Here is a 25,999-nt window from a genome sequence, read left to right on the forward strand (position 1 = left end):
AGACAAAACTAATCTGACAAAAGCTGATCTGGCGATAAACAATACTGATAGATTAATTACTGAAAAAGGCAGTTTCTAATTATATACATGGAATGACATAAAAATCTGGTTTCAGAGCTTTAACCGCTCTGTTACACACCAGGGTCACAATAAATAAAATTTTTAATGTTATGTGCCGCTTAGAGGCCAATATTTCAGTGGTTAAGATGAGAAATGTGGCTAGATCTCAACTAAATGTCACATGTATCCCTCAGCATGATAAATATCCAAGCCTACCAAAAAAAAACAAAGAAATTGTTTTTTAAATAAAAAAATCATCATGTAAGATGAATCAAGAAAACAGATTTTGATAAGGTTTTAAAAGTAACAACTCAGTCATGTGTTAACTGTACACCTTTACTATGATGCAATTATTGGCACAAAGCTTTGCAAATTCCAGCTAAACAGTTTCTAGGCCTTTTTCCTTCAGCCGATTCTGATTCAGAAAGTGATTTTTGCTGTTGTGGAAAATCAGGAGTTTGGTTAAAAATAAAGTCCTCCCCCCCCTTTCATCTACGTGGGATCCTTTATAGTTTGACTCACAAACATGTCATACCTGTTAACTGGCTCCATGGCATGCAAACAGTTGAAAAACATTGCTGTACTAATTACTTTTTATTGTAAAATAAGGGCCAATAATACATCACAAGTCTGTACAATAAATAAACAACATTCATCTAAACCAGTCTGTCTATCAGAATGAGGGGTTAAATGCAAATGAATACTTTTCCAATGTGATCGCTGGTGATATTCTCGCTCTTGACAATACTGCATTCAAGCATAGAACAGGTTTTGTAGCATTCCTATTTAATACCACTTAAAAAACACTGTTTTAACTTAAAAACAAGTGACTTACAGAAGGGTATTTTACTCATAAATTATTATATTTTTTTTCTGAACTATGGAAGTAATTATGTCCTGCTGTTTAACATCATGATGAAATAATCAGCTTCTACACACATTCTGCTAGTATGCCGGTCCCTGACCACTTGTCCCAGTGACAAATATTTGAGTGATGCGACTATCTCTCTTTACACTTAATCATTACTGCTACAGACGTCTAAGCTAAACTTCATTTTTTTTCATGGGTAGACTTGCCAGTGGCACCGATTGGCTGTGCAGTAGGATACTTTAAAGGAGAATTCAACCTGTAGTTTAAAAAAAACCCTCCCCCCCATCCCTGGGTAGACACCCTCCCTCCTCCCCCTAGACTACCTGCCCCCAAAGGCAAATGCCCCATATTTTTTACTCACCCCTCTGCGCAGATTCTGGCCTCGGAGTTCACAGCAGCCATCATCTTTCTTCTGAAGTTTCGGCGCATGCGCAGTTGGAGTAAATCTTTCAGAAATTTTCATGACTTTCGGCGCATGCGCAGTTGTTCAGAACCAGAAATTCACTCCAACTGCGCCAAAATGCCGTCAATACACGAAGATTACCAGAGAAGAAGATGGCTGCCGTGAACTCCGAGGCTAGAATCTGCACGGGGTGAATAAAAAATTAGGAGCATTTGCCCGGGAGGGCAGGTAGGCTGGGGGGGGGGGGGGAGTTTTTTTTAAACTACGGTTGAATTCTCCTTTAAGCCATGTTCAACAGCATAGTGTGTATGGCTGGATCCAAACCAAAGGCTACTTCAGGTTAGTGAATTTTATTCTTGTAATAGAGGCAGCAGTCCAGCTTCCTGTACCTCCAAATTGTTATGAAACTGCCCGAACACAGAGACATCATCAAGTGGATTAGACAACCCTACTACCAAATTAAACACAAACTGCCTTGTGCCTATATGGTCATGTAACATAGTCATTTTGATGATCCGAATATTTATCAGCAGAGGTGCATTATCCCATACATTAAAAATCTTTTTTTTTTGCCTGAGCTTGTTTTATATATGTATTATATTAAAAATCCATGCCTCCTTTACAGAACACACTCCAAACAGGGAGCGCTTTGGAGGTCAAAAACAACATGCCTTCTCTTTCCAGTCCCGCAACAGCAGAAAGTTTTACATTTCTTTTATTCTGATATAGTCTATGGCTGCATAGGTGTACCCTACCAGTAGGATTTCCTGTGAAGAATCCTTGATTACCGAAGCAAAGTTAAAAATATATATATGCATTCTGTTTCAGTCTGCCATCATTCTTTTTCACATTTGCCTCTGCTATTGCTGCCCTTTGTTAGTTACTATTATATTAAACAGGACACAGAAAACATGCACAGTTTTAACAGAATAACCTGAAAACAGATGCTGGGGCACAACTAATGCGTATGTATAAAAATATATCTTGCTGATGTGTGTCAGTGCATTTTTCTTACAAATTTAACATTAAAATATTTATGAGAACACATAGCTACTTCCACTTTGCAGTATAGTTTTAATAATATACATGTTTTCTGATAACAAATGTAGAGGGCTCAGCAGTTATGTGGTTAAATACCTCTTTCAATTTTGCCCAAAAATACGTTGCAAGTTATTTCTGTGACTGCATGTAAATAATAACTGGGTGGCAATCTGTTCAAGATGAATTTGCTTTGCTAAACTTGGTTGGACAATTTTTCCCTATCTGGGCACAGGTATGTAATTCTGTAACAAAAGCCCATTACATGCAGTGTAACTACATTCCTTGTTGAGCGGACAAGGATTCTGCTACAGGAATACTATATAAATATATAAAATTAGGGCTCTGCAGTATTCTTATGGTCCTTCAGCAGCAAGCAGACCCAGTTTCCTTTTTAAAGCATCAAGTAAGAGATTAAAATCTATGTTGTATTTTAAGTGATCATAGCAGCTTTATTTAAGATGAACTGCTCTTAAAAAGAAAGCAAAATAAACCAAAAAAAAATCCAGGCTTAAATACTTAGGGAGAGGAAGAAGAATAAAAAGATCCATCTACGACATCTTCCTCAGCTTGCAACTTCATTAAACAAAGAGCAGAGGTGGAGTATAAAAATAATATTAGTTTAACAAGAGTCATGTAAACTATTAAAAAAAAAAAAAAGCAAAGACGAACGGCAAAAACTTACAGTACATTACATTATACAAGAATGGGTCTAGGTCTGTGTTTTTAAGTTGAAAAATGTCCTGTGCAAGGTCACATTAAGCTAGCCTCTTTGTGATGTTTCAATGTATGCTGGTTCTTTTCAGATGGCCGCCGAAAGCCTTTCTTGCAGTAGTCACAACGATGAGGATAGTCTTTGGTGTGGATGGAAATGACATGTCGTTTAAAGCCGGAAGCATCAGTGGTGTTGTACTCACAGTACTCACATTGGTACACTTTTTTACCACTGTGAGTCTTCATGTGCTTTTTCAGTTCTATTTGCTGCCTAAAGCCTTTTTTACATCGTTTGCATCTATATGGCAACTCCTTTGTATGCACAGATAATATATGCCGGCTCAGCACAAACGGATCTGCAATGTGGAACTCACAGTGCCTGCACTGATGCATCTTTTTACCCTTGTGTGCTGCCTCATGCTTTTTAAGTTCGGAGGGCCTGTGAAAGCCCTTCTCACAAACCTCACACTTGTGTGGATAGTCCTTGGTATGTACAGAAATAATGTGTCGCTTTAGATCACTGGAGTTCGAACTCTTGTGGTCACAGTGCAGGCATTGGTGGTTCTTGCTTTCCTGATGTAGAATGGCATGTTCCTGCAAGTCTTTAGAATCTGTAAAAGTCTGCAGGCAAATATCGCACTTAAAGGGCATCTCTTTACTGTGCTTGGTCTTGACATGGGTCTTCAAGTTTGATGAATCAGCAGATCTATAATCACAATACTGGCACAAATAGGGTTTCTCTCCTGTGTGCGTTCTCATGTGTTTCTTAAGTTCAGACGGGTGACGGAAGCCCTTCCCACACTCCACACATATGTGAGGGAAACTCTTGCTGTGCACAGCTAACAAGTGTCTGTTCAGCAACCCCTGCTCTGCCGTTTCATAGTCGCAGAACTTACATCTGTGCATCTTGTTGCCAGCTTTTTCATTGTGTGTTAACTTATGGGCAAACAATGCATTTGCATGTAGGAATATTTTCCCACACTCCTCACACTCCAGATCCTTTTCTGTCTTGATGACAGTGGCTGTTAGTTTGTGGCTTTCTAGATGGTTGTGTAGGCTCACCTTCTTGTTGGTGGTGTAGTCGCAGTCTGTGCAACGATACTTCTTGCGGACCAGGTGCTCAGGGTGATTTTTCATATGCCTTTTCAGGAAGCCTCGAGACTTGAACTTCTTGCCGCAAATCATACATGGGTAAACAGTAAGTGGGTGGCCATCAGGGCCAATAATTATGGCTAGAAGAGATTTAAAAAAAAAAACAAAAAAACGAAATCAGTAAAAAGAACACAAAAATAGGGAGAATAAATGTATAAAGACAAAACTGTTATTTACATAAAGTCATAGAATACATAAATTACAAAGTCCCTGCAAAACGAATACCTGTGAGTAATAAAGCAAGACCCGGTTTACATTGCTTCTCTTGAAACAAAAGTCCACATAATGGAAATGTCATAGGAAATGCATATGTTTCAATATGATTTTACATAATGTGACCAGGCTTGTAACAGCAATTATTTCCTAACTTTTAGGGCAATGGCACTGAATGTAAGATGATAGTACTAAACTCTAATCTCACACTTTGATACATTTTTTCAAGCCACAAAAGTACAGGCATTTTGATTGCCAGTAAACGCCCTATAGAATGTATAAATATTTTTTTTGGTCTGTAGTAAATGTCACACAAGCAAATTAAAGTTTAAAAACAAGTTGAATCCTCCAACAGTACAGATGGCTAATTTTATCAACAACCCTGTGCAATCCTAGACAGACCTGTTTGGTATTGTCTGTTTTCTCCTCTCCTTTTCTTCTTCAGTTTTTGTTTCGTTAGCCTGTCCAAGCCATCGGATTCATCTATGTGCAAAAGAGCGCTGGCTGTTCCATTTCTGTGCTCAATACCATCAGTATTATTACCTAGATTAAAAAGTTAAAATAAAATGAAGACTAAAATATTTTGCAAATACTTTAAGCAGATCTTTGATTTTTTAAAATATATTTCTGGATTCATAAAGATTAATTATTAAACATAAAGAGTCCAATCTATTAACTGGCAGAACTTAATAGAATTTGCACATCTTATTCATGCTTACATGCGCTATATGGATGATACTTTATTTCTTTGGTTTGGTACACTTGATGCATTAAACAAGTTTCTCAGATACCTTTACCTTCTACCTTTTATCTTTATTCTAAGTTTATGTTAGAGGTTAATCCGACTAATCTGCCTTTTTGGATGCGAATATATCATATACAGGGTCATCCTTCGACACTAGTATCTACACTAAACCGACAGGAATAATTTATTATTACGCAGTAGTTTCCACCCCCCTGGCCTGGTCAAAGGTCTTCCAAAAAGTCAATTATTACGAGTTAGACACATCAGATCTACTGGTAAATTATATCAAATGGAAACCACTAAAATGATTCTTAAATGTAAAAAAAAAAAATGGCTATAACATGGCCAACCTACAGGAAAAGAAATATTGGCCAATTGCTCAAACCTAAAAAACAGCAATTAATGGGGCAGTATCCAGTACATTCGAGCACTGATATTAAGGTGAAAACAGATTCAGAAATATATATATAAAAAAAAGAAACCTGATTAACCAAACATTTTTTTAACCAATGGCCACCGTGTTGTACATATTCGCTGGCAGATCCTTGAAAAAGTAATAGCACAACAAGATCAGGATAAAAAGAAAAAAAAAAAAAAAAGGATTGTTGTTGCAGAGAGAATGCTTCTAGATTTGATTATAACAAACTAGATATCCCAGGGGCCTCAACAAAGAGTTTAATATGACCTATATCCTATAACTTTTTAATAATTGCTTCATTCCTTTACAAATAAAAAAGAAACTTTGTACATATCCTGATCCTACATACATAGGGTAATATGTTTGAACTAAATGTAACGATTCACATGTCTAATGTGTTTTTTCAGGTACTTCACTATGTATCAATTTATAAATGATTGTGTAGTTACTTTGTAACTTTTCCTTTGGACTTTGGACACTACAATTGACGAGACTATTATTGGACTTTTCTTTTCTCAATTTTGGATTTAGGGACTTAGTGCCTTTCTAGTAATTGACCTAGTTTTTTGTGTTAATTACATTAATTGTTTCACCTTTAAATGTACCTTTGCGCCTATGTTTGACAAAGGGGCGTGCCCCCAAAATGTTGCACTTCCGCATTAAAATTTTTGCAAGGTTGTATCCTGCGATCAGAGTCTTGTATGCCAGTGTGCTTCTTCTCCACGTGCATTAGAAGGTTGCACCAAGCTTCTCTATCGTAGCATATTACGAGTGTGAGAGAGCTCTCCTTTTACAGAACCCAATACGGAAGGAACACTTCAGCAGAATTATAAAATGTCAGTGCCACATTAAAGCACAATAACGCTTTTAACCATTGTAAAAACAAACTGACTTTTTTGTTTGAGAAGGAAATCAAGTGGCATAACCTTTTTAAAATGTCATTCATTAAGAGGCAGGCAATTCACAGCACTGAATAAAATGCAACCTGGAGTATCTACAGCACATCCAAAATGGATTGTACACAGCTTACACTACATAAATATATATTAAAGAGAAGGGAAAAAAAAGCTGAAAAATGTAAATTGTTTTAGGTGCAAAAAAACCATGTTTGGAAATTCTCAGTAAGTGATCTGGAAAACCATTTGGTTACCAGTGAAAACAGGACACAGGGTTTAATGTCACGGAAGGTTTTCTTATATTATGCTTAACTTTCAATCTAAATTAAGCATTTTTTCCAAAATACTATTGCCAAACAATCTGTATGTTTCACATCATTGTGAATTCTATTAATGATAGGGATGCACCAAATCCAGGATTCGGTTCGGGAATCCTAGTTTCCATATGAAAATTAGGTGTGAGGAAGGAAATTGTGTGACTTTTTGTCACAAAACAAGGAAGTAAAAAATGGTTTCCCCTTCCCACCCCTAATTTGCAAAGTAGGATCGGGTTCTGGTTCATTATTCAAATCTTTCGCGAAGGATTCGGAGGTTCGGACAAATCCAAAATAGTGGTTTTGGTGCATCCCTAATTAATTATAATGGCTGACTTTTCTGACAGGTTCTTTAATAAAAGTTTATTAAAACAAAAGGTATTGGGTGAATGTAATATTGGTCACCAACACAAAAATCGCTAAATTTCCTTTTTTTTTTCCGTAATCTGTACACAATGCAAACAAAAGTTTGGAAATTGAAAAATTTTGCCTTTGCAAAACTTTGCCTCTCACACGACAGTAGGATAGCAATTGCGAATTTTATGATTTGCAATAGTATGCAGTGTAGGTAATAAAATGTCTTAATGAAAACGTTTACGTTTGCTCCAAATGTTTACCCTGCTTTCAAGAAGGTGTTAAAAGTTCACAATGCGCTATTAAGATTCTCAATGCAATAAAAGCCTAATGAAGAATATAACATTGTGACATGCTAATTTTTATTTGCAAATTAGTACATTTCCCCTTAATGGGCAAAAGAATTCTTCTAAGTGGAATTTGCTATTTTAGCTACATGAATTGCTGACGTAGCTGTATAATTAAAAGCACAGTCACATAACCTCTACGGGATCTACAGCAGAGCTGGATTTCCCTGAGAAAGCAAAGCTTGTGCTCTCCACGATGTTTAGGGCAGGATATCGCTTAAGATATCAACTTTATTACATCCATTAAAAACAATGGCTAATGCGTTTTGTGCGTCTCGCACTTATTATTCATAGGCACATGAGAAAGCAGCCACACAAAAGCAATGCTATTTACCAGTAATTCTGGCAGAAAGTGATCATAAAGTGGATTTTATATTGGATTAACTGTTACATCTCATAGAGAAGCCAACCCCTATTACATATTATTGTTATTATAAAACGATATGAATACGTTGTAACCAGGGCGTAGCCAAACTTAATTACCATAAGCAGCAGCCCAGGCAACTGGCATGAATGTCTTGCTTAGTTCAGCATCCTCCATTTGATGTTCATGTGCCACTGCCGCATCCTCCTCACCAACAATCACCTCCATGTACACTTCATCTGCAATCTCAGCAACATCTAGAAAGTAAATTAAAAGAACGCACACTTAATATTAATCCTGATCTAGTTGGCAACTATAGCCAACAATGTTACAAAAAAAATAATCATTCCCCCCCCCCCCCCGTCTATAAACTGCATTCCAGTCACATCCGCTGAATAAAATCAAGTGTAAAACAAACAAGGGCTAGTTTATTAAATGTGGAAAGGTACAAAAGTCAAATAACAGATGCAAAGCACAAAAGAATCTTAATGTCTATCATCACCTTAGGGTCAGGGCACACAGGCAGATTTTGAGAGATTAGTCGCCCGGCGACAAATCTCCTCTTCTTCGGGGCGATTTATCTACCCAAACTGCCTCCCCGCAGGCTAAAATGTAAATCTTTTTACGAAGTCGCCCGAAATTGCCTCACGTGGAAACTTCCAGCGACTTCGGAAAGCGAATCGCTCCGAGTGCCATGCTGCCGACAATTTACATTTTAGCCAGCGGGAAGGCAGTTCGGGGAGATTAGTCGCCCCGAAGAAGAGGAGATTTGTCGTCGGGCCACTAATCTCGAATCTGCCTGTGTGCCCTGACCCTTCAACTACATGTGATGGACTTTAAACAGGTTAAAAGTAACCTGGCACATGAGTCTAAAACTGAACTTTTCACTTTTTCTTGTGTTTATTTGTTATGTATTGTTTTATTTACAGATATGCTGTGTTAGACCTAGAAGTTCGAGATTCAGATAAGTAGTTTCCTTATTTAAACATATGCTTTTTAAATGTGTACTTTATATCTGCTACTGTTCATTTGACCACAAGATGGCAGTATAAAATAGGCTATAAATGTGACTAGAATTAAGGCATTGGACAGCCTTTAATGGCTTGGACTGTGCTTGGTATTTGCCTTTGATTTTTTATAAAGGCATTTTAGGCAGATTACTCATGAAGTACACACAAAGTCTGTGTAATTGAGGAAAGAACAATGAGCTGAGAAAGAAAGAAATCTGGATGACAGATCATTCAAAATGTATTATTGTAAAAACATGGGTAAAAGAACATTAAGTGCAACAGAAAACTTTTTCCCCAGATGCATTAGTGCAAAAAAAATAAAATCACTGACAGGTCCCATACCGGTACTTGTTTCTAGAGTTGAACACCCTTTCCTTATTTTTCTGCAGTGTTTTAATATTCTGCCTAGAAGCCAGAAGGGGAAATTTAACACTGGGAGTGGGAACCCGCACAAACGTCAATAATGAAAAAGACTGGGAACCTCCAAAATGCCAATAATCTAAAGATGCAGACTCTGTTTTACAGAAATATGCACATTTTTACAGATGTCCCCCTATACTATGCAAGGTCATTTGGGTCTCCTATAGGAAATCCCTACTTTTATCTCTGATAAAGCCTTTTTTGCACATGTACATTTTTTTTTTTAATTTACTGACCCAAGTCATCATCGTTTTGAGAGTCATTCACAGTCATGTACACCATCTTTTCCCTTGGCAGACGTCCTCCATTATGAGAATCAAGAAATCCATCTCCATGATCATTTTCAGACTCACTCTCCACAATATCTACAGTGCCTCCTACGGTTAAAGAGAAAATACTACATTTATAGTAACAAAGAAGTCCCATCCAAGAGTGCTGATTTACAGAAGACCCCACCCATAAATGTCCATATAACTACATTAAAATGCAGAAAAACATGCAGTTAAAGAGGAACTCCAGCTTCCAAACCAAAATATGATAGAGGTCCAGATACCCATCACAGTTACCTGTTTCTTCAAAAAGTATGAATAAATGGCATTTTCTATGCTGAAATCCAGCTGTTTAACAGTTCTTCTCTTTCTGCATCATTTAAATCCTGGCAGGGAAGGAGGGACTAAACACTGATGTTACAAAATGTAACAGTCCGATATCACCCACTTCAATGTGGGCATATTAGGGAGAGAGCCACTCGTTTGGCAACATCGCCAAACGAGCAGATCTCTCTGTGTATGGCCACATTTACAGACAGCATGCAGGAACTATATAACCCACAATGCATTGCACTGTGATGTTAGTTCCTTATTGAAATCACATGTGCAGGGAATTGTGGGGTTTGGAGGATGCAGGCTGAGGACAGATGGCTGTTGATACAAAGTAACAGTAGTCAGCCAGCTCAGCAAAGTAGTCAGACAGATCAGCAGGAGAGCAGGGGGCTAGGCTTAGGGAACTGTTCCAAACCATTAAAAATCATGAGAAGTCTGCATATTATTTTAGTTGTTGTATATTGTAAAGTTGCTTGAAATTATGTTTACTCTTCAAAAAGCTTAAGTTATGTGTGTGAAGTTCCTCTTTAAAGAAATAAACCTGCTAAATAAGCATGATTTACATTAGCGGTTAGGTTCTCTCTCATATTGACATGGGCCATTTTGTTATAGAAGCTGAAACAGTTAAACACACTAGAGATCAGTGAAAATTACCATCCAAAAAAATGTATAGCTTTACCATTTATAAAAAAAACCTGGACATCATAAAATATTAATTTTTGTCTGTATCTCACAACTATGTATAATAATATAATATTGTATAGTAGTGCTGATTGTAAAAAGACATTGGCTTTAAAGAGATAACAACAACAGTTAATTTAAAGGAGGACCTATGATTAGGAATTGAAACACGAAACATTTTCAGGACTGATGTGAAAAACAGCTTTTACCTTTTAACCATTTCCACTGTGAATTGGAGTGTGTGCCAATTTGCTGCTGATGTGCCGAATTAAAAGGTGAACTACCACTTTACTGCTGATACAATTCTGCTTGCATGATGAAATTCATAGCTCCCTAGTAATTTGACCAAGCCTTTTCTACTTGTCCAAAATGAAATCTCCATCCTTGCCATAATGGATTCCCACCATCTTTATAAGAGCGAGACTTAATAATGCTGTAAATATTTACAACCATAGAAACCCTGCAAAAATCAAATTGCATTTGGTCTGGCAAACTGCTGGTGCATCAACGAAGGAAGCGAGCTTCAGGTGCTTCTATTTCATGTCAGATCTGCTAGCTCAGGCCTCCAGTCCACATAAACAGAACAATGCTATTAGGACATCACAGATGAGGGACAAAAATTGCCCAACATCCTTCCATTTGGACCCACAGGTCAATTGGTTACAACTTGGGCTCAGTGATGTATGGTGATAAATGGGCATTCTGAAACTGAACACCTATACAAACATTTATACTAAACTATAGGTCCCAAGGTAGAATCACAAACAATCTGTGTTACGTTAAAATAAAATGAGAGACGCTACTTTAGCCAGACTTGGCATTTCCAAAGTTGAAATTCCTAATACCAATGTACATGGTCAACACTGCCCATCAAACACATAAGCAGTAAAAACGGGAGCAACTCATTGTTAGACTTATTAAGACCCCAGTAGTGGAAATGCTTCCCCCAAACTAACGATTACTCTGCAACATACAGTTAGCTCCTAATCAGAACTACAAAAGATATAGTCATAGTGGGCAATGAATCTTCTGTATGCCCCATGGCTTCTTGTTGCCTTTGATATACAAAAAATGTGGCTCATGGAAAGCAAGCTAACAACAGAAAAACAGCAATGCTACATGCTCTTTGAAAACCAGAAATCTATTTCTAGCTAGCTACAAATACCCCTCTACATACCATAAGCCAAAACTGAAAAAGTAAAGGCAAAATTATATCAACTTTCATCACCATTAAAATTCCTTTTAGGGTTACATCCGTCTGTAGGCTTCCAGTTGGACATCCATAGACTAGTTATTTCATACAGTTCAGTGAAAGAACAGCTCCCCATCTGCAACCTTTATATGTGCCCTCACACGAGCAAAGAAATAATTGGGTGAGCATGAAAAAAATGTATAAACATATTTGCAACAGTATATAACATTACACTTTTGCCACACAAGTTCAATCCCATACAATGGCCCAGTGGCTCGCACTTCTGCCATTCAGTGCATAAATCCTTCCTCTAACAAAGTATTTTTAATAACTTGCACCTGTAACATACCTCACCTATTTCTGAATTGTTCCTGGAGCTCCTAGCAACTTTAGCCAAATCCTCTAAACCAGTGATCCCAAACCAGTAGCTCGTGAGAAACATGTTCCTCTCCAACCCCTTGGATGTTGCTCTCTGTGTCATCAAAGCAGGTGCTAATATTTGAATGCCAGGCTTGGAAGTGTTGCATAAAAACTAAATATATTGCCAATTAGAGCCTCTTGTAGACTGCCAGTTCATTTAGGGGCAAACAAGTAGCCAATCACAGCCCTTGTTTGGCACCCCAAGGGACTTTTTCATGCTTGCGTTGCTCCCCAACTCTTTTTACATTTGAATGTGGCTCACTGGTAAAAAAAAAAAAAAAAAAAAAAAAAGGTTGGGGACCCCTGCTCTAAATTATTAATGTGGTTCCTTAAAGGGAATGTAAAGTCTACAAAATAAAATCCCATTTTTACTTTCTTTAATGAAAAAGAAAATTATCACCAATATACTTTAATTTAAAAAGGTCTACCATTTTTATAAGAAATCTGACTGTATGCAGTGAAATTCCCCTTTCATTTACTTGCCTGCATGCTGTGGATAGCAAACTTCAGACGGTCCCTTGCTGCTCTGCAGGGAAAGGATCATACTTTCAAATAGCAGGGGGAGCCCCTCCCCCACCTTACTTCCGATAACTCAAGAAGCTTTGTTTGTTTCCCTGTAGAGCAGCCAGCGACCATGTAGAGATTCCTATCTGCAGCAGTCAGAACAAGTAAATAAAGGGGGGGGTTTCACTGCATACAGTCAGGTTTCTTATAAAAACTGATTTATTATTGGGTATAGGTTTCTTTTTCAGTTAGTAAAGTAAAATGCCTTTACATCCCCTTTACTGTTTCCAACACCAGCTGCAGGGACAAAGATCATGGAGCCACATTTAAAAAGATAAATTGGGATTCTATTTGGAGGAATATTTTGCTGCAGACACTGGTTCTGCAGAGTTGGAGAAAGTTTTTATTAAACAATACAAAAACTATAAAATCCACATTAGATGACAACACAGGACCCACTGCAGTCTGCATTTTCTGATTATTAATCAGTCTTGCTCTATTGGCTATTGAGAGATATTATTTGACTTGTCCTGTTTTGATGATTTATGACGATCCCTAAGCAGCCCAGACCACACTGAGCATGTCTACGGTCTTGCAGAGATGTATAACAAAGTTACAAGATGGTGACCCCCTGTGGCCAACTTTGAAAGCTGAAATCATTTGTTTTATTAGGCTTGTGGTGCAGTAAGTTCATGTTTATGTTTAGTATACAAAATACAGCATTTCTAGCATTAATTTTAGACTATAGTTTCCCTTTAAACAAGGTGCCACCTCTCCTACTGATACCATGTAATACTACTTGTTTTCCCTTGTGCAGGTTTGCTCATACTGAAAAGTGCACACCTATAGGAGCATTCTCCCTTCACTAGTAGCCAGTGAAGTAACTAGCGGACCTGTTTACTCCTTGTCATTTTCAACTTATCCCCTCATTTTTATGTTCAGTTGAGAAGTTGGTAAGATGATACAGTTCTCGTTTTTACCAATTAGCTGTTATTGGTGACCCTGCAATTGTCTGACGCACACTCTAAATGCTGGGTTCGGCACACAAATACAAGTATTAAATGTCCGTCTAAGACATTGCTTGGCAACTATTAACATTGTGCTCTATTCAAAACAGCTTCTCTTACCCAAGTCTTCTTCACCAGGGTCTGCTTTGAAAATGTACACCTTGATGACTTCTGGACACGACCCATCCAACTTGCTGGAGTCACCTTCTACTACACTCCCCATGGTTATTTCCTCTGCACCATCTTCATCAATCTTTTCTGCATCATCCACTAAAAATTAAATATGCAAACAGATTCAAACAGATGCAAACAGGTATGACAATCTGACAGATGCAGAGGGGGCATACCGACTGCCCATGTGTTGAGACAATATTGTATTGCAAGCATGCAATGATGCATTATATAGTGAATTAAGTACCCTCTCTTGTAAATCATAAGGATATTAAGTTACCGATGAGATTTATGACCATATAAAAAACACAAGGCTGAGTGTTTTTATACAGGTCATAGAACTCCGAGGTAACTTCGAATATCCTCATATTTTGCAGGGGGTACTTTATTTATTATAATACACAAATTTCAGTGAGTCATGTGACAGAAATGACATCAGAACTCACCGTTTATAACTGATGACATCAGAACTCACGTTTATATAGTGAATAAAGTACCCCCTTTTGTAAATTATAAGGATATTATAAGTTACCAAGGAGTTTCATGACCATATAAAAACACGAGGCCGAAGGCCGAGTGTTTTTATACAGGTCATGGAACTCCGAAGGCAGAAATGACATCAGAACTCACCGTTTATAAGGATATAATTTACAAGATATTCATGGCTTTTGTGTATTATAATAGATATAAATGCCGACTGGCTAAGTGTATGAACAGTTCAATTATTATTAAATAGAATGAAAAGCCTCCATAAAAAGATGGCAATTATGTAAAGGTTTCTAAGGAAGGTTTCTAAAGAAGTTCTGGAGATTATTATTGGCTGCTGGAAGGTGCTAATCTGATATCTATAAAGCATGCTAAACAATTGTGTGTGTGTGTGTGTATATTGACAAATTCTCTATCTTTGACTTCATTATGAAGTCCTGGAGTGCGTCAATTATGGGGAATTATCTTTGATATATGTGACAGCCTCCAGGCATGAGCTGGATTTTTACTGGAGTGCACATATATATATATATAATTTGTTTACACAGACATACAAGATTCCGCAAACTGAAAGAAAACCATGAAAATACCAGTCACCCCCCCCCCCCAGTTGACAGTGTAGTGCAACCCCCCTCACTTGTAACATTTAAGTGATAGATTGTAGGCTTTGAATTCCTTCTGCTTCTAAATTGTGTACTGCAGATAAAGTCTCAGAATCCACTACTCCACAATACAAAAGGGTATGGATTGTGTTGCATTACACTGTCAACTTAAGGGGGCAGGGAACTGACCCCAGTGAGCATACAGTCTTTAAATCTGCAGTATGTCAAGATAGCTAGATGCTATTATTCAACATGTCTGGTGAAGACGCATGAGAGGGAGTGGTGTTTGCAGACATTAAAAGGTTAACAGACAGATGTGACAAGTGAAATACACTGAAAGTTGCAATGTTCTGGGAAAGAAAATGAATATTACAAGACAAGGGGAGCTAAACGACAGACTGGGATTCTCGCCTCTAACATATCTCATATGCTGCACAGTTTGACTTTTTTTGTTTGAAGCAACAGTGTAATCATCATGCTCTTCTGTATACTCTGTGATTGCTGCGTTACTTAGGATATATAGCCTGTTCCTGCTGAGGAACTCTCCATGCACTTTCAAGGGTTATTTCTGAACAAAACAGCCAACTACAATCAGTACCGGTAAGTTTGTTCCTTCATTCTCACTACCAGTCACCCCAGGTGCCTAGAAAGAGGCTTATAAAATGTTTGGTGTTTTAAACTTGAGACTGCCCTGTTCTCCCTTTTGTAATACTTTGTGGATAGTTATCCATGATGAAACAGATCCACTTTGTATAAAGATCATATGAGCCCTATTTGAGAAATTGTTTTATAACATATTGAAATATGCACATGCAATCTGCTGTCAGTATGAAAGAGTTCTAAATTTATGAACCTTCGTTTTTTATATTGTGCCCAGGCACCTGAGTTTGTCAGTCATGCCAGAAACCACATCTAAGCAAAGGTTAGCTTTTTAAGAACTATACTTTAACTTTTTTTGCTGAATGCATCTAAACGGTCAGTTGACTGAGGAGGCCTTCGTATAATGATCTGCAATCCATCAAATAGCCTAACAAATGTTTTAGTTGATGGAAGCGAATCGCTTGTTTATACAGAGCACTACTCAGAGTATTGTAATTTGTTAGCAATCCACTCCTCGAAAGAACCAACAGTAGTATGGTATTTTACCTTTAGTTTAGATTTTGGCTTGTTTAGTGCAAGAAACATTTTCTCTGTAAAAAAAGAGATACTTGCACATATTGACCAACAGAAATATATGTTACTTACAGGAGATCATAAGGTAATCATCACAATTCACCTCCTCACTATCATTTTCATGCACTGGGATCCCATTAGCATCAATCACTGCTTCTGACACGCAGTCTGCTACCAAGACCTCATCTGAAATCATGTCCTCCTCCAGTGCATCATCTGTTATTTCCTCTCCTATAACAACATGTCCTGAAACAGAATGCATGCCAGTTTCTGGGTCAGGAATAGTCAATTCACCATCAACAAGTTCAGGGTCCAAAACATTGTCTGGCACATCGCAGGAGGTTAATGAATCCTCTTCCAGTACTTGTTCTTCTTCCCCAGTGCCCACCTCATCTTCCAGAACCTGTTCAGGGATAATAACTGCCTCAGAAACTCTGCCTCCATCCAAGATATCAGAACACTGGACATCCTCAATTACAACATCCTCAATGACATCCTGAATTACGACAGAGTCGCCCTCATCTGGTCCAAAGCCCTGCACTGCCATATTTCCATCTCCATCAGCCACAAAGACAGTTTCTTGTATTTCCACAATTATTTCATTCCCATTAAGATGTCGCTCTCCAACTCCTATAAAAGAAGAAAATATTTAAGACAGTAGCTTAAAAGCCTTTTATCTATGCTCCTGGACTATAAATATTAAAAGAGAATTATCAGGTACAGGTATGGGACCTGTTAACCAGAATGCTCAGGGCCTGGGGTTTTCTGGATAACGGATCTTTCTGTAATTTGGATCTCCACGCCTTAAAGGCCCCCCATACACGGGCCGCTAAAAGCTGCTGACAGACCGAGACGGCAGTTTATTGGCCTGTGTGTGGGGCCCTCCGACGGGCTTTCCTGATCGATATCTGGCCGAAAGTTGGGCAGATCTCGATCAGGCAGGTTAAAAAATCCCATCATATTGCGGCCACTCGTTTGTGGTCCGCGATCTGACCGCCCGTATAGGATCCATTATGATCCGATCGTTGAGCCCTAGGGCCCACGATCAGATCAGCCTGATGTCGCCCACTTCAATGCGGGCATATCGGGAAGAGATCCACTCGTTTGGCGATGTCGATCTCTACGTCTATGGCCACCTTAAGTCTACTAGAAAATCATTAAATAAGACCAATAGGCTGTTTGGGCTAGGATTAATAAAATCTTAGTTTGGATCAAGTAAAAGGTACTGTTTTATAATTACAGAGAAAAAAAAAATTGTATTATTTTGGATAAAATGAAGTCTAAGAAAGATGGCCTTTCTGCAATTCTGAGCTTTCTGTAAAATGGGTTTCCGGATAGCGGATACCATATCTGTATAAGTATTCTATCAAAATAAGATTTAAAAATTAAACCCAATAGGATTGTTTTGCGGTAAATAAGGATTAATTATATCTTAGCTTCGATCATGTACAAGGCACTATTAAAGAGAAAAGGGAAATTATTTTTTTTTAAAAAAATTGTTAAAAATTTTATTATTTGGATAAAATGGAGTCTATGAGAGATGGCCTTTCCGTAATTCTGGAGAACAGGTTTCCGGATAAAGGATCCTATACCTGTATAAGTATGGGAGCAAGTAACAAGACTGCATGGGGACTTGGGTTGGCATGACTTAAGGGTAACACTTGGTACATTTTTTACTTGATGTTAACTTTCTAATTATGTATAAAAATCAAATATGAAACGTATAAAAAAGAATTATGAATTGTTTGTGTAAATAAAACAACTGTGGATGCCCTATTTGATAAATCATTTTATTAAGGATTGAAACATGGCATTGCCATCTAATATTGGTACATTTATTAGAAATTCTCTCCGTTTCATCAACTAATCTATGAGCAAAATACAATAAGGAAACAATAAAAAAATCCTATGAAAACAATTGTGGTCCATTTGCAAACAGCAGAGAGAAAGAGAGAGATTGTGTGTGAGTAAGTGTGTGTGTGTCTCGTAGGGGTACAGTGAATCAAGAATAGGGCAGAATTCAAACGTTTAAACTACTATAATTTTGAATTGAAAAACAAACCCAACTGCCCCCCCCCCCAAAAAATAGACCCTATTTACTTTAATTTAGTTATTTTACTTACTACAATAACATATAACATTATTTTTCCTGAATATTTACACATATCTATATATACTGTATAGAGATAGATAGATAGATAGATAGATAGATAGATAGATAGATAGATAGATAGATAGATAGATAGATAGATAGATAGATAGATAGTTGATGCATGCCTTTGCCATGACACACTCATGCCTGTTTAATTGTGTAACCAATGTTTGTTAAAGTACAAGTCTCCTGGTTCTTTGACATTCTTGTAAAGCACAGCATTACAATTATTAATTATAACTGAACCATCTTTATGCGGTTGGTAGAGATGACAATTGATTGTTATGGAGAAAACCTATGCCAAGGCAAGCAAAATGGCAGTTCCCACACTTGCTAGCAGAGAAATTACCATAAGTAACCTGGGACATATTCATTTAAAAAGCTTTACACTAAAAATAGATGTTTTAATGTGCAAATATAGTTACCTGAAGCATGAAAAAATGCATGCGGCTCTGTTGTCTGAAGTTCAAGTTCTGCTACATCTTCCATGACTCTGAACAAACATTAGCAAACACCCTGTAAAAAGATATATAGATTTTACCTCTTTAAATGGATTCTGTCATTTTTATGGTGTAGTTTTTATTTCTAAATTACACTGCAAATACTTCTCTACCATGTAAAATGTAATTCCTAACCAAACAAGTGTATAGTTTAATAGTATTAATATTAGTGTGTAGGCAGCCATCTTAAGCAATTGTATCTGGTCAAGTGCTTTCAGAAAGAGCCAGTGCTGCACTACTGGAACTGCTTTCTGACAGGTATTGCTTCTCCTACTCAATGTAACTGAATGTGTCGCAGTGGGACCTGGATTTTTACTATCGATATCACTCCAACTTGCAGAGCAGCCGTAAAGAGTGACTGAAGTTTATCAGAGAACAAGTCATGACAGGGGGCAGCTGAGAAACGGACAATATGTCTAGCCCCATGTCTGTCTTTTGAAAAATGGATTTCAGTGCAGAAGTCTGCTGAAGCAGCACTATTAACAGATAGATTTTGAATTCAACATGTTGAAGCTTAACTAGCATTTAAAATGATGTAAAAAGTAAAATAATGAATGGGTTACAAATTAATTTAGGCTCTTTCCCAACCCCCTTTTTATTGTAAGTAGCCTAGGAGGTAGGGACAAAAGCAGCCCAGAGAAAAATTCTTTATATTGACCTGCGTTTTATTACAAAGCCTACAGCTGGAAGGTGTTTTTTGTTCCGATTGTGCTTGTATGCAAAAGAAAGTAAAATGTGACTTTACTTTCCATTTCAGTTTTCAGAATAGGCAACGGTATGTGCGGTACAAGCTCCAACAATTGAACAAATGCTAAAACATATTCCTACATCTTAATATATACAGCTATGGGACCTGTTATCCAGAATGCTCGGGACCTAGGGTTTTCCGGATAACAGATCTTTCTGTAATTGAGATCTTCATACCTTAAGTCTACTAGATAATCATGTAAACATTAAATAACCCCAATAGGCTGGTTTTTATTCCAGTAAGGATTAATTAGATCTTAGTACAAGGCACAGTATTATTATTACAGAGAAAAAAGAAATTTTTTTAAAAAATTTTGAATTCATTTATTATAATGGAATCTATGGGAATTGGCCTTTCCGTAATTCGGAACTTTCTGGATAACTGTTTCTGGAAAATATAGCCTCTTTCTGACATGAGCTCATTCAGTTGTAAAATTATGGATTTCTGAGGTACCTCTGCTTTCCAAATAATCTGTGCACTGGGATTGTCTCTGGAAGGATGCACTGCCAGAAAAAAATAAAGTAATGAATGGGGTTGGTAAGACTTGTGTCTGATGGGTACTTGCTGTTGGGGGCAAAATGAGGTATACAATAGCACAGCATACAAAAGTAGGGCTATGTAAAAAAAAGTATACATACATATCAAGCAGATACTATGATTGTGGTTAGGGAAGCATTATAAGCATTGCATGTTTTGGGGCAGTTGCTCTTCCCTTGTACAACTAGCTTTAGTTACTTCTAAGGTCTTGATTACGTCTGTGTTTATAGACAATTGCAATTGGAATGATTGTTTGCATATAAAACTTGATATGAGGGCTAATATGGGCATTTTAAAAACTATGTCCTAAATTGTTTGCATATAAAACTTGATATGAGGGCTAATATGGGCATTTAAAAAACTATGTCCTAAATTGTACTGAAGTTGCATGGGATTTCCACTGGTACAATTTTGCTTCATCACTACGGTGCGAGTAGAAATGCACCCAATAGTTAACCATCATATACAATTTCAGTCAATGAGTACTATTCCTGTGCCTCTGCAAGCCCTTGCATCCACTTTTATATACGTGCAGGCATTCAAACTGCACTCGTGTAAAAACAACAAAGGTGAGCACAAGATAGAAGACTTGCCCAAGCACAACAAACCTCCAGGCTGCTGCACCTGAAGCAGAACCATTGCAAGTCACTGTTATAACTTCAAAAGCTCAGCACCAGGAAAGCCTCTTCAAATGACCTGGTTTCTCTTGCCAGTAATATTTCTAAAAAATAATAAATGGGGTGACAGACTGAATATATGAACATTAAACACGAGGGGGGGGGGCACAGATACTGCTGAAGTTTGTTGGCAGGAAAAGGAACAAAAACACAGCAAGACTGAATAATCAGCAGAATATGCAGACTGCACTGGGTCATGTGCTGCCATGTAATCTAATGTGGATTTTATAGTTTTTGTGTAATACAAACTTTCTCCAACTCTATAGAACCAGTGGCTGCAGCAAAATAATCCTCCAAATAGAAATCCCAATTTATCTGTTTAAATCTGGCTCCATGATCTTTGTCTCTGCAGCTGGAGTTGGATGTAAAGGCAAAAATAAAATACAATACAAATTTCCACACAATGGCCAACTGCTCTACAGGGAAACAAACAAAGCTGCTTGAGTTCTGCATGGCTGGGAAGTAAAGCGGGGGCTCCCCCCTGCAGTTCATAAGTATTATTGTTTCCCTGCAGAGCAGTTAGGGGCCGTCTGACAATTCCTATCCACAGCAGTAAATGAAGGGAAAATATCACTGCATACAGGTTTCTAATAAAATGGTACACATTTTTTTTTTAATTCAAGTATATTGGAGATAGGCTTTAATATTCTTTGCACTGCCAGTTCTCGCTACATAAATTAAAACCATGTTGCTGTACTTCACTCCCCTTTAGCCAAGAATCCAATATCCATAACGTCCTGCACGTTCTGAAATGGTCAGCTCTGTATAGAAGGAGAATCAAAGTGTACAAAGATTGATGGAAACCATAGTTTTGGCTGGAGTGGAGTGGAGTACCGTTGTTTCACGCAGGGACATGCAGTCAGAATCATCTGAGCAGCAAACAGCAAATAAACACTTTCATTAGAAATTGTATTTAAAATAAACTTGTGGGACAGAATCTGACAAAGGTGGGTACATTTCTACTGAGCCTTTGTTTGATTGGTAGATAGAAAGCTTTCTTGTCACACAAATGCAAAACATAAGCAAGGATCCAAGCAGGTAAATAATAGCACTCAGCAAAAGAATGACTGACAAGAAAGTTTTGATGAACTGGGATAATATGGAAGTGCTGGGAACCCTGCAGCAGAGTTGCCAGGTTGGCTGTTTACCAGCCAAATTGGGCTACCAATTTAAAGCCCAGGCGGGTTTTGAAAGTACAAACTAGCCAAGGTACGGATTTGGGCTTTTGGCTGTTTTGTACATTGTGCCAAACCTCCGTCTCCCAATGCATGTTGGGTAACGTAGTTTTTGTTTAACAATTTGTGAACTACAACATCCAGCATGCAATGGGACTGAATTGGGTAGAAGTCGAGAGTTACCAGACTTTGGGCTCTGTACCCCAATCTCCTGTCCTTCATAAGCTTTCTTGCATTTTCCTCAATTTCAGGCAATTTTGGCGCAAAAATCTGTTGGCCACCAAAATGTCTAGAGGTTGAGTGGTTTTACCAATATTTTTTGAAATTGTATATGAAATAAAGCCTTTTGGGGCACCTATACCTCCTGGGCCCCCCTTTGTAGTTACGTCCCTGGTGACGGGGGAATCTGTCCCATTTTACTTCATGGAAAAATTTGCAAAATGGTAAAAATTTGAAGGTGGTGTATTTTCACATATATTAATTTTTTAGACTTTTTTTCACTTTATATATTGTGCTATTTTGGGCTACTTTTCAAGTGCCTCTTCATGTATAATGGTAAGAAGCAGGACAAATCCAGGGCAGTTACTATGACTGCAAAGTGCTTTTTATTGGGGAAAATTGCGCCACAACATCAAGTGTGACACTTGATAAAGGGTCTAGCCCGAAACATGTTGCGGTGCAATTTTCCCCAATAAAAAGCACTTTGCAGTCAGGGCCGGATTTACATAGTGGGCACCCCTAGGCCCACTGCCGTTTGTCGCCCGTGTCCCCAGGCCCGGATTTTTGGAAAGGCCACCAAGGCCTGGGCCTAGGGCAGCAGGATTTAAGGGGGCGGCATGTTGACCAACCACACCCATATTGGTTCAGAACACTGGGGATGATCAGGAGATACAATAGTTTTTTTAAATTTACAGTGTGCTAATCCCATTGCTCCAGTCCCTATGATGAAAAAAATAAGGGGAGGGGACAAGGGCGATGAATGACAGCGGGCCTAGGGGCACCCGTAAATCCGGCCCTGCGTGTCCCCTCCAGGGGGACAGGAGCAATGGGGATTGGTTCATGAGAAATTTAAAAAATTATTGTATCTCCAGCGCATCCCCAGTGTTTTTGAAACAATGTGGGTGTGGTTGGGAAGCATGCTGCCCCCCCCCCTAAAATCCTGCCACCCTAGGCCCGGGCCTAGGTGGCCTTTCCACAAATCCGGGGCTTGATTTGTCCTGCTTCTTACCATTATACATGATCGTGTCATTTTGGGGTGTGGACACAGGACACCCCTGCAGGAGAATCCACCTACAATCGATAAGGGTGAGCAACAGTTAGGGAAATATTGTATTATTCCCATTTTCAAGTGCCTCATGGCTTGCAGTTTGATAAATCATCCTTTAGTCAGAATTCACACTAAAAGTTGCTGAAAATGAACTATGCTGTCATGAGGCAGAGGTTTGTGTTTGGAGACGCAACCAGCACGAGTGCAGAGCATATAGACAAGCAGACAGTTTTGTCACAAGGAAACAAAGCAAGGGAGCTCTGTGCATGGAGCAGGAGGGTTGGAAATCAATCTGCCTTTTCTCTCAATATCAGTCGCTTTATGCATTGACACAGCACGGATATTGCAGATAAAGTGCACACCGCCATTATAGCCGGCAGCACACTGACAAGCAAACGCCGCCTTGTGTAATTCTTCCTCATACGCCCTGACACTTTTGTCCCACAGAGGCAGATTCAAGATGGCCGCCCAATCCCCTCCTCCTCCCTCCCGGGCAGCATGTGAGCCGCCGCCATCTTGTTCTGCGCCGCGAATAATAAAATTGCCACAAATATATACGGACAGTGCCTGGTTTTATTGTACGTGTACATGGGGGTATGATCGGGGAGTTTCTGGTGCATTTCTAGAGAGGGAATTCAGAGTTGTGCGTTTGGTATCTTTGCAAGGATTAGACGCAGAGAGAGACTACCGCGTGCGGCAACACCCCCTTTCTTCCCCCATTCTGTGGCCTAGTTGCGGCCTCCTTTGAGGCCTTGAAGGGCAAGAGGGCGACTGAGGGCCTAAAAACGGGCGAGCAAGGCCGCGGCCCACTTTCTCCGGTTGCGTGCGTGCAAGCTGTTGGATCCATTGCGCTTCCCATTCACCTCTCCCGGTATTTGCCATCATCGGCCTGGCTGCGAGTCAGACGCCTGCTACGCGCGTGCAACTATTCGGCCTCCCACTCCCCCGACCTACGCGCGCTTTCCCCCCAACCGGGGCCCAGCTGAATGTGGCGGCGCTGAAGGCCTTACCTGCACAACGTTGGCGGGAACTCCCCGCACGGTTTACGATTCCGCCTTGCTCGTCTGTTTAGGCCCGAACGCGATGGCTGATTCGAAGGGAGGGGGAAGGTATAGAGCGAGTGCGAGAGGCAGAAAGGGAGGGGCCGAGCTCGATTGCTGAGAGGGGGAAGGAGGGAAAAAGCGGCCAGCTCTCCTGGCCGGGCAGCCGTCAGCAGTAAACGTCACTGGCGCAGAGCCTCAGGAAAATGCGGAAGGGGGAGGCCGTGTGCGAAGCTCATTGTGTGAGACACGGCGGAGCCAAGGCCAGGGCCCAGCACGCTCCATGGTCACTAGCCACGGGGGGGCCGCTGGGCAAATGCCACGAAGGGACTTTGTGTAATTAATAGTCACTTGCCGCCGCTTTGTTCATGTTCATTCTGTATCTGCGCCTGAGTGAGAAAATAAAGTGCAGTTATTCGTGTCATTGTTTTTGCCAATGTACAGCCGCAGCCTCGCTGACCAAATTCATCATCTTCCCAAACACTATAATTACCCCCCTCTCCATTGGGCACCAGGGGCGCAACTGCTGGAGCCATTTGGGTACATAATAGCCATGTGGCTACTGGAAATGGCTCTGTGGAAATCTGTATCTAAACGAGCAGATAAAGGTCCACAATGGGGGGTTCTGAATGTGAACCTCTTGATGTAAGGATGATCACTTCATGGCAATAATGATAAAGGGAATGACCATTTCTGTTTGGGCAGTTTATTTGTGCGTTGCTATTGGTCTTTTTTTTACCCCTGAAATAAGGGGTTAACTTTGTTTTCTACCCCCATTCAAGCCTAGGGTTGCCGCCAGCGGCGTAACTAGATGTTGCTGGGCCCCACAGCAAATTAATGTTAGGGCCCCCAACATATCCAGTGTTTGTCCGGTTTTACCATCAATGAGAGCCTCATGGGGCCCCCTGTACCACCTGGGCCCCCTGCAGCCGCAGGGTCTGCTTCCTCTGTAGTTACGCCCCTGGTTGCCGCATTTAACGGGGGGGAAAATACCGGCCTTCCTATATATTTACTTTTTTCCCTATAAATAACATTGGGATCAACCATCATTATTACCACCCAGGCCGGTAAAATACAGGCCAAGTGGCAACCGTATCTCGTAGTAATGGCCTGTCTATGCCCCTTAAACACTTAATGCAGTGTCAGGAGCAGACTGCAACTACGGTTGCCACCTGGCTGGTATTTTACCGACCTGGCCAGAAAAAATGATGCTTGATGCCAATGTTATTAATAGGAAAAAAAGGCAAGAATATAGGAAGGTTGGTATTTTTTTTTTTACAGAAAAGGTGACAACCCTAACTGCAACTACTGTTGCCAACTTTTCTAGAAAAAAAATACGTTCCTTCCTATATATTTATCTTTTTTCCCTATTAATAACATTGGGATCAACCAGCATTTTTACTGGCCAGTCCAGTAAAATACCGGCCAGGTGGCAACCCTAACCAGGCCTGGACTAGGAGTCAAAATAGGCCCTGGCATTTCAGGTACACAGAGGCCCAACCAGCCCACTCCACAGTGACCGTCTATGGCATCTCACAGCAGCCCCTCTGGAACAGATTGCCAGTCCGGGCCTGACCCTAACTGTAACCCCCTTGTAAAGGGTAAACTACAAATATATAATCACCAATCCAATAAATATCTTTTTTGGACGCTTTTATTTATAAATATTTGTCACAAACACATTGGAGCCCCAATTGAGGCAGCTGGAGATAGAATGAGCATGGAGAAGGTCAGTATTTCACTTCA

The 25,999-nt window shown here is 39.4% G+C and overlaps 1 protein-coding gene across 1 annotated transcript; it reads right to left on the reverse strand.

The window, feature by feature from the left end:
• Window positions 1-2,801: 2,801 nt before the first annotated feature.
• On the reverse strand, window positions 2,802-24,280 carry zfx.S (zinc finger protein X-linked S homeolog; the record flags this gene model as incomplete). The annotated part of the gene is given in 8 exon segments (NM_001088170.1): window positions 2,802-4,318; window positions 4,854-4,994; window positions 8,009-8,146; window positions 9,556-9,696; window positions 13,846-13,995; window positions 16,230-16,787; window positions 18,735-18,825; window positions 24,224-24,280. Coding segments are annotated over 7 exon segments (2,385 nt in total). The 5' UTR covers window positions 18,799-18,825; window positions 24,224-24,280.
• Window positions 24,281-25,999: the final 1,719 nt, after the last annotated feature.

This window comes from Xenopus laevis, chromosome 2S (assembly GCF_017654675.1).
Source record: "Xenopus laevis strain J_2021 chromosome 2S, Xenopus_laevis_v10.1, whole genome shotgun sequence".
In the NCBI taxonomy this organism is placed as follows: domain Eukaryota; kingdom Metazoa; phylum Chordata; class Amphibia; order Anura; family Pipidae; genus Xenopus; species Xenopus laevis.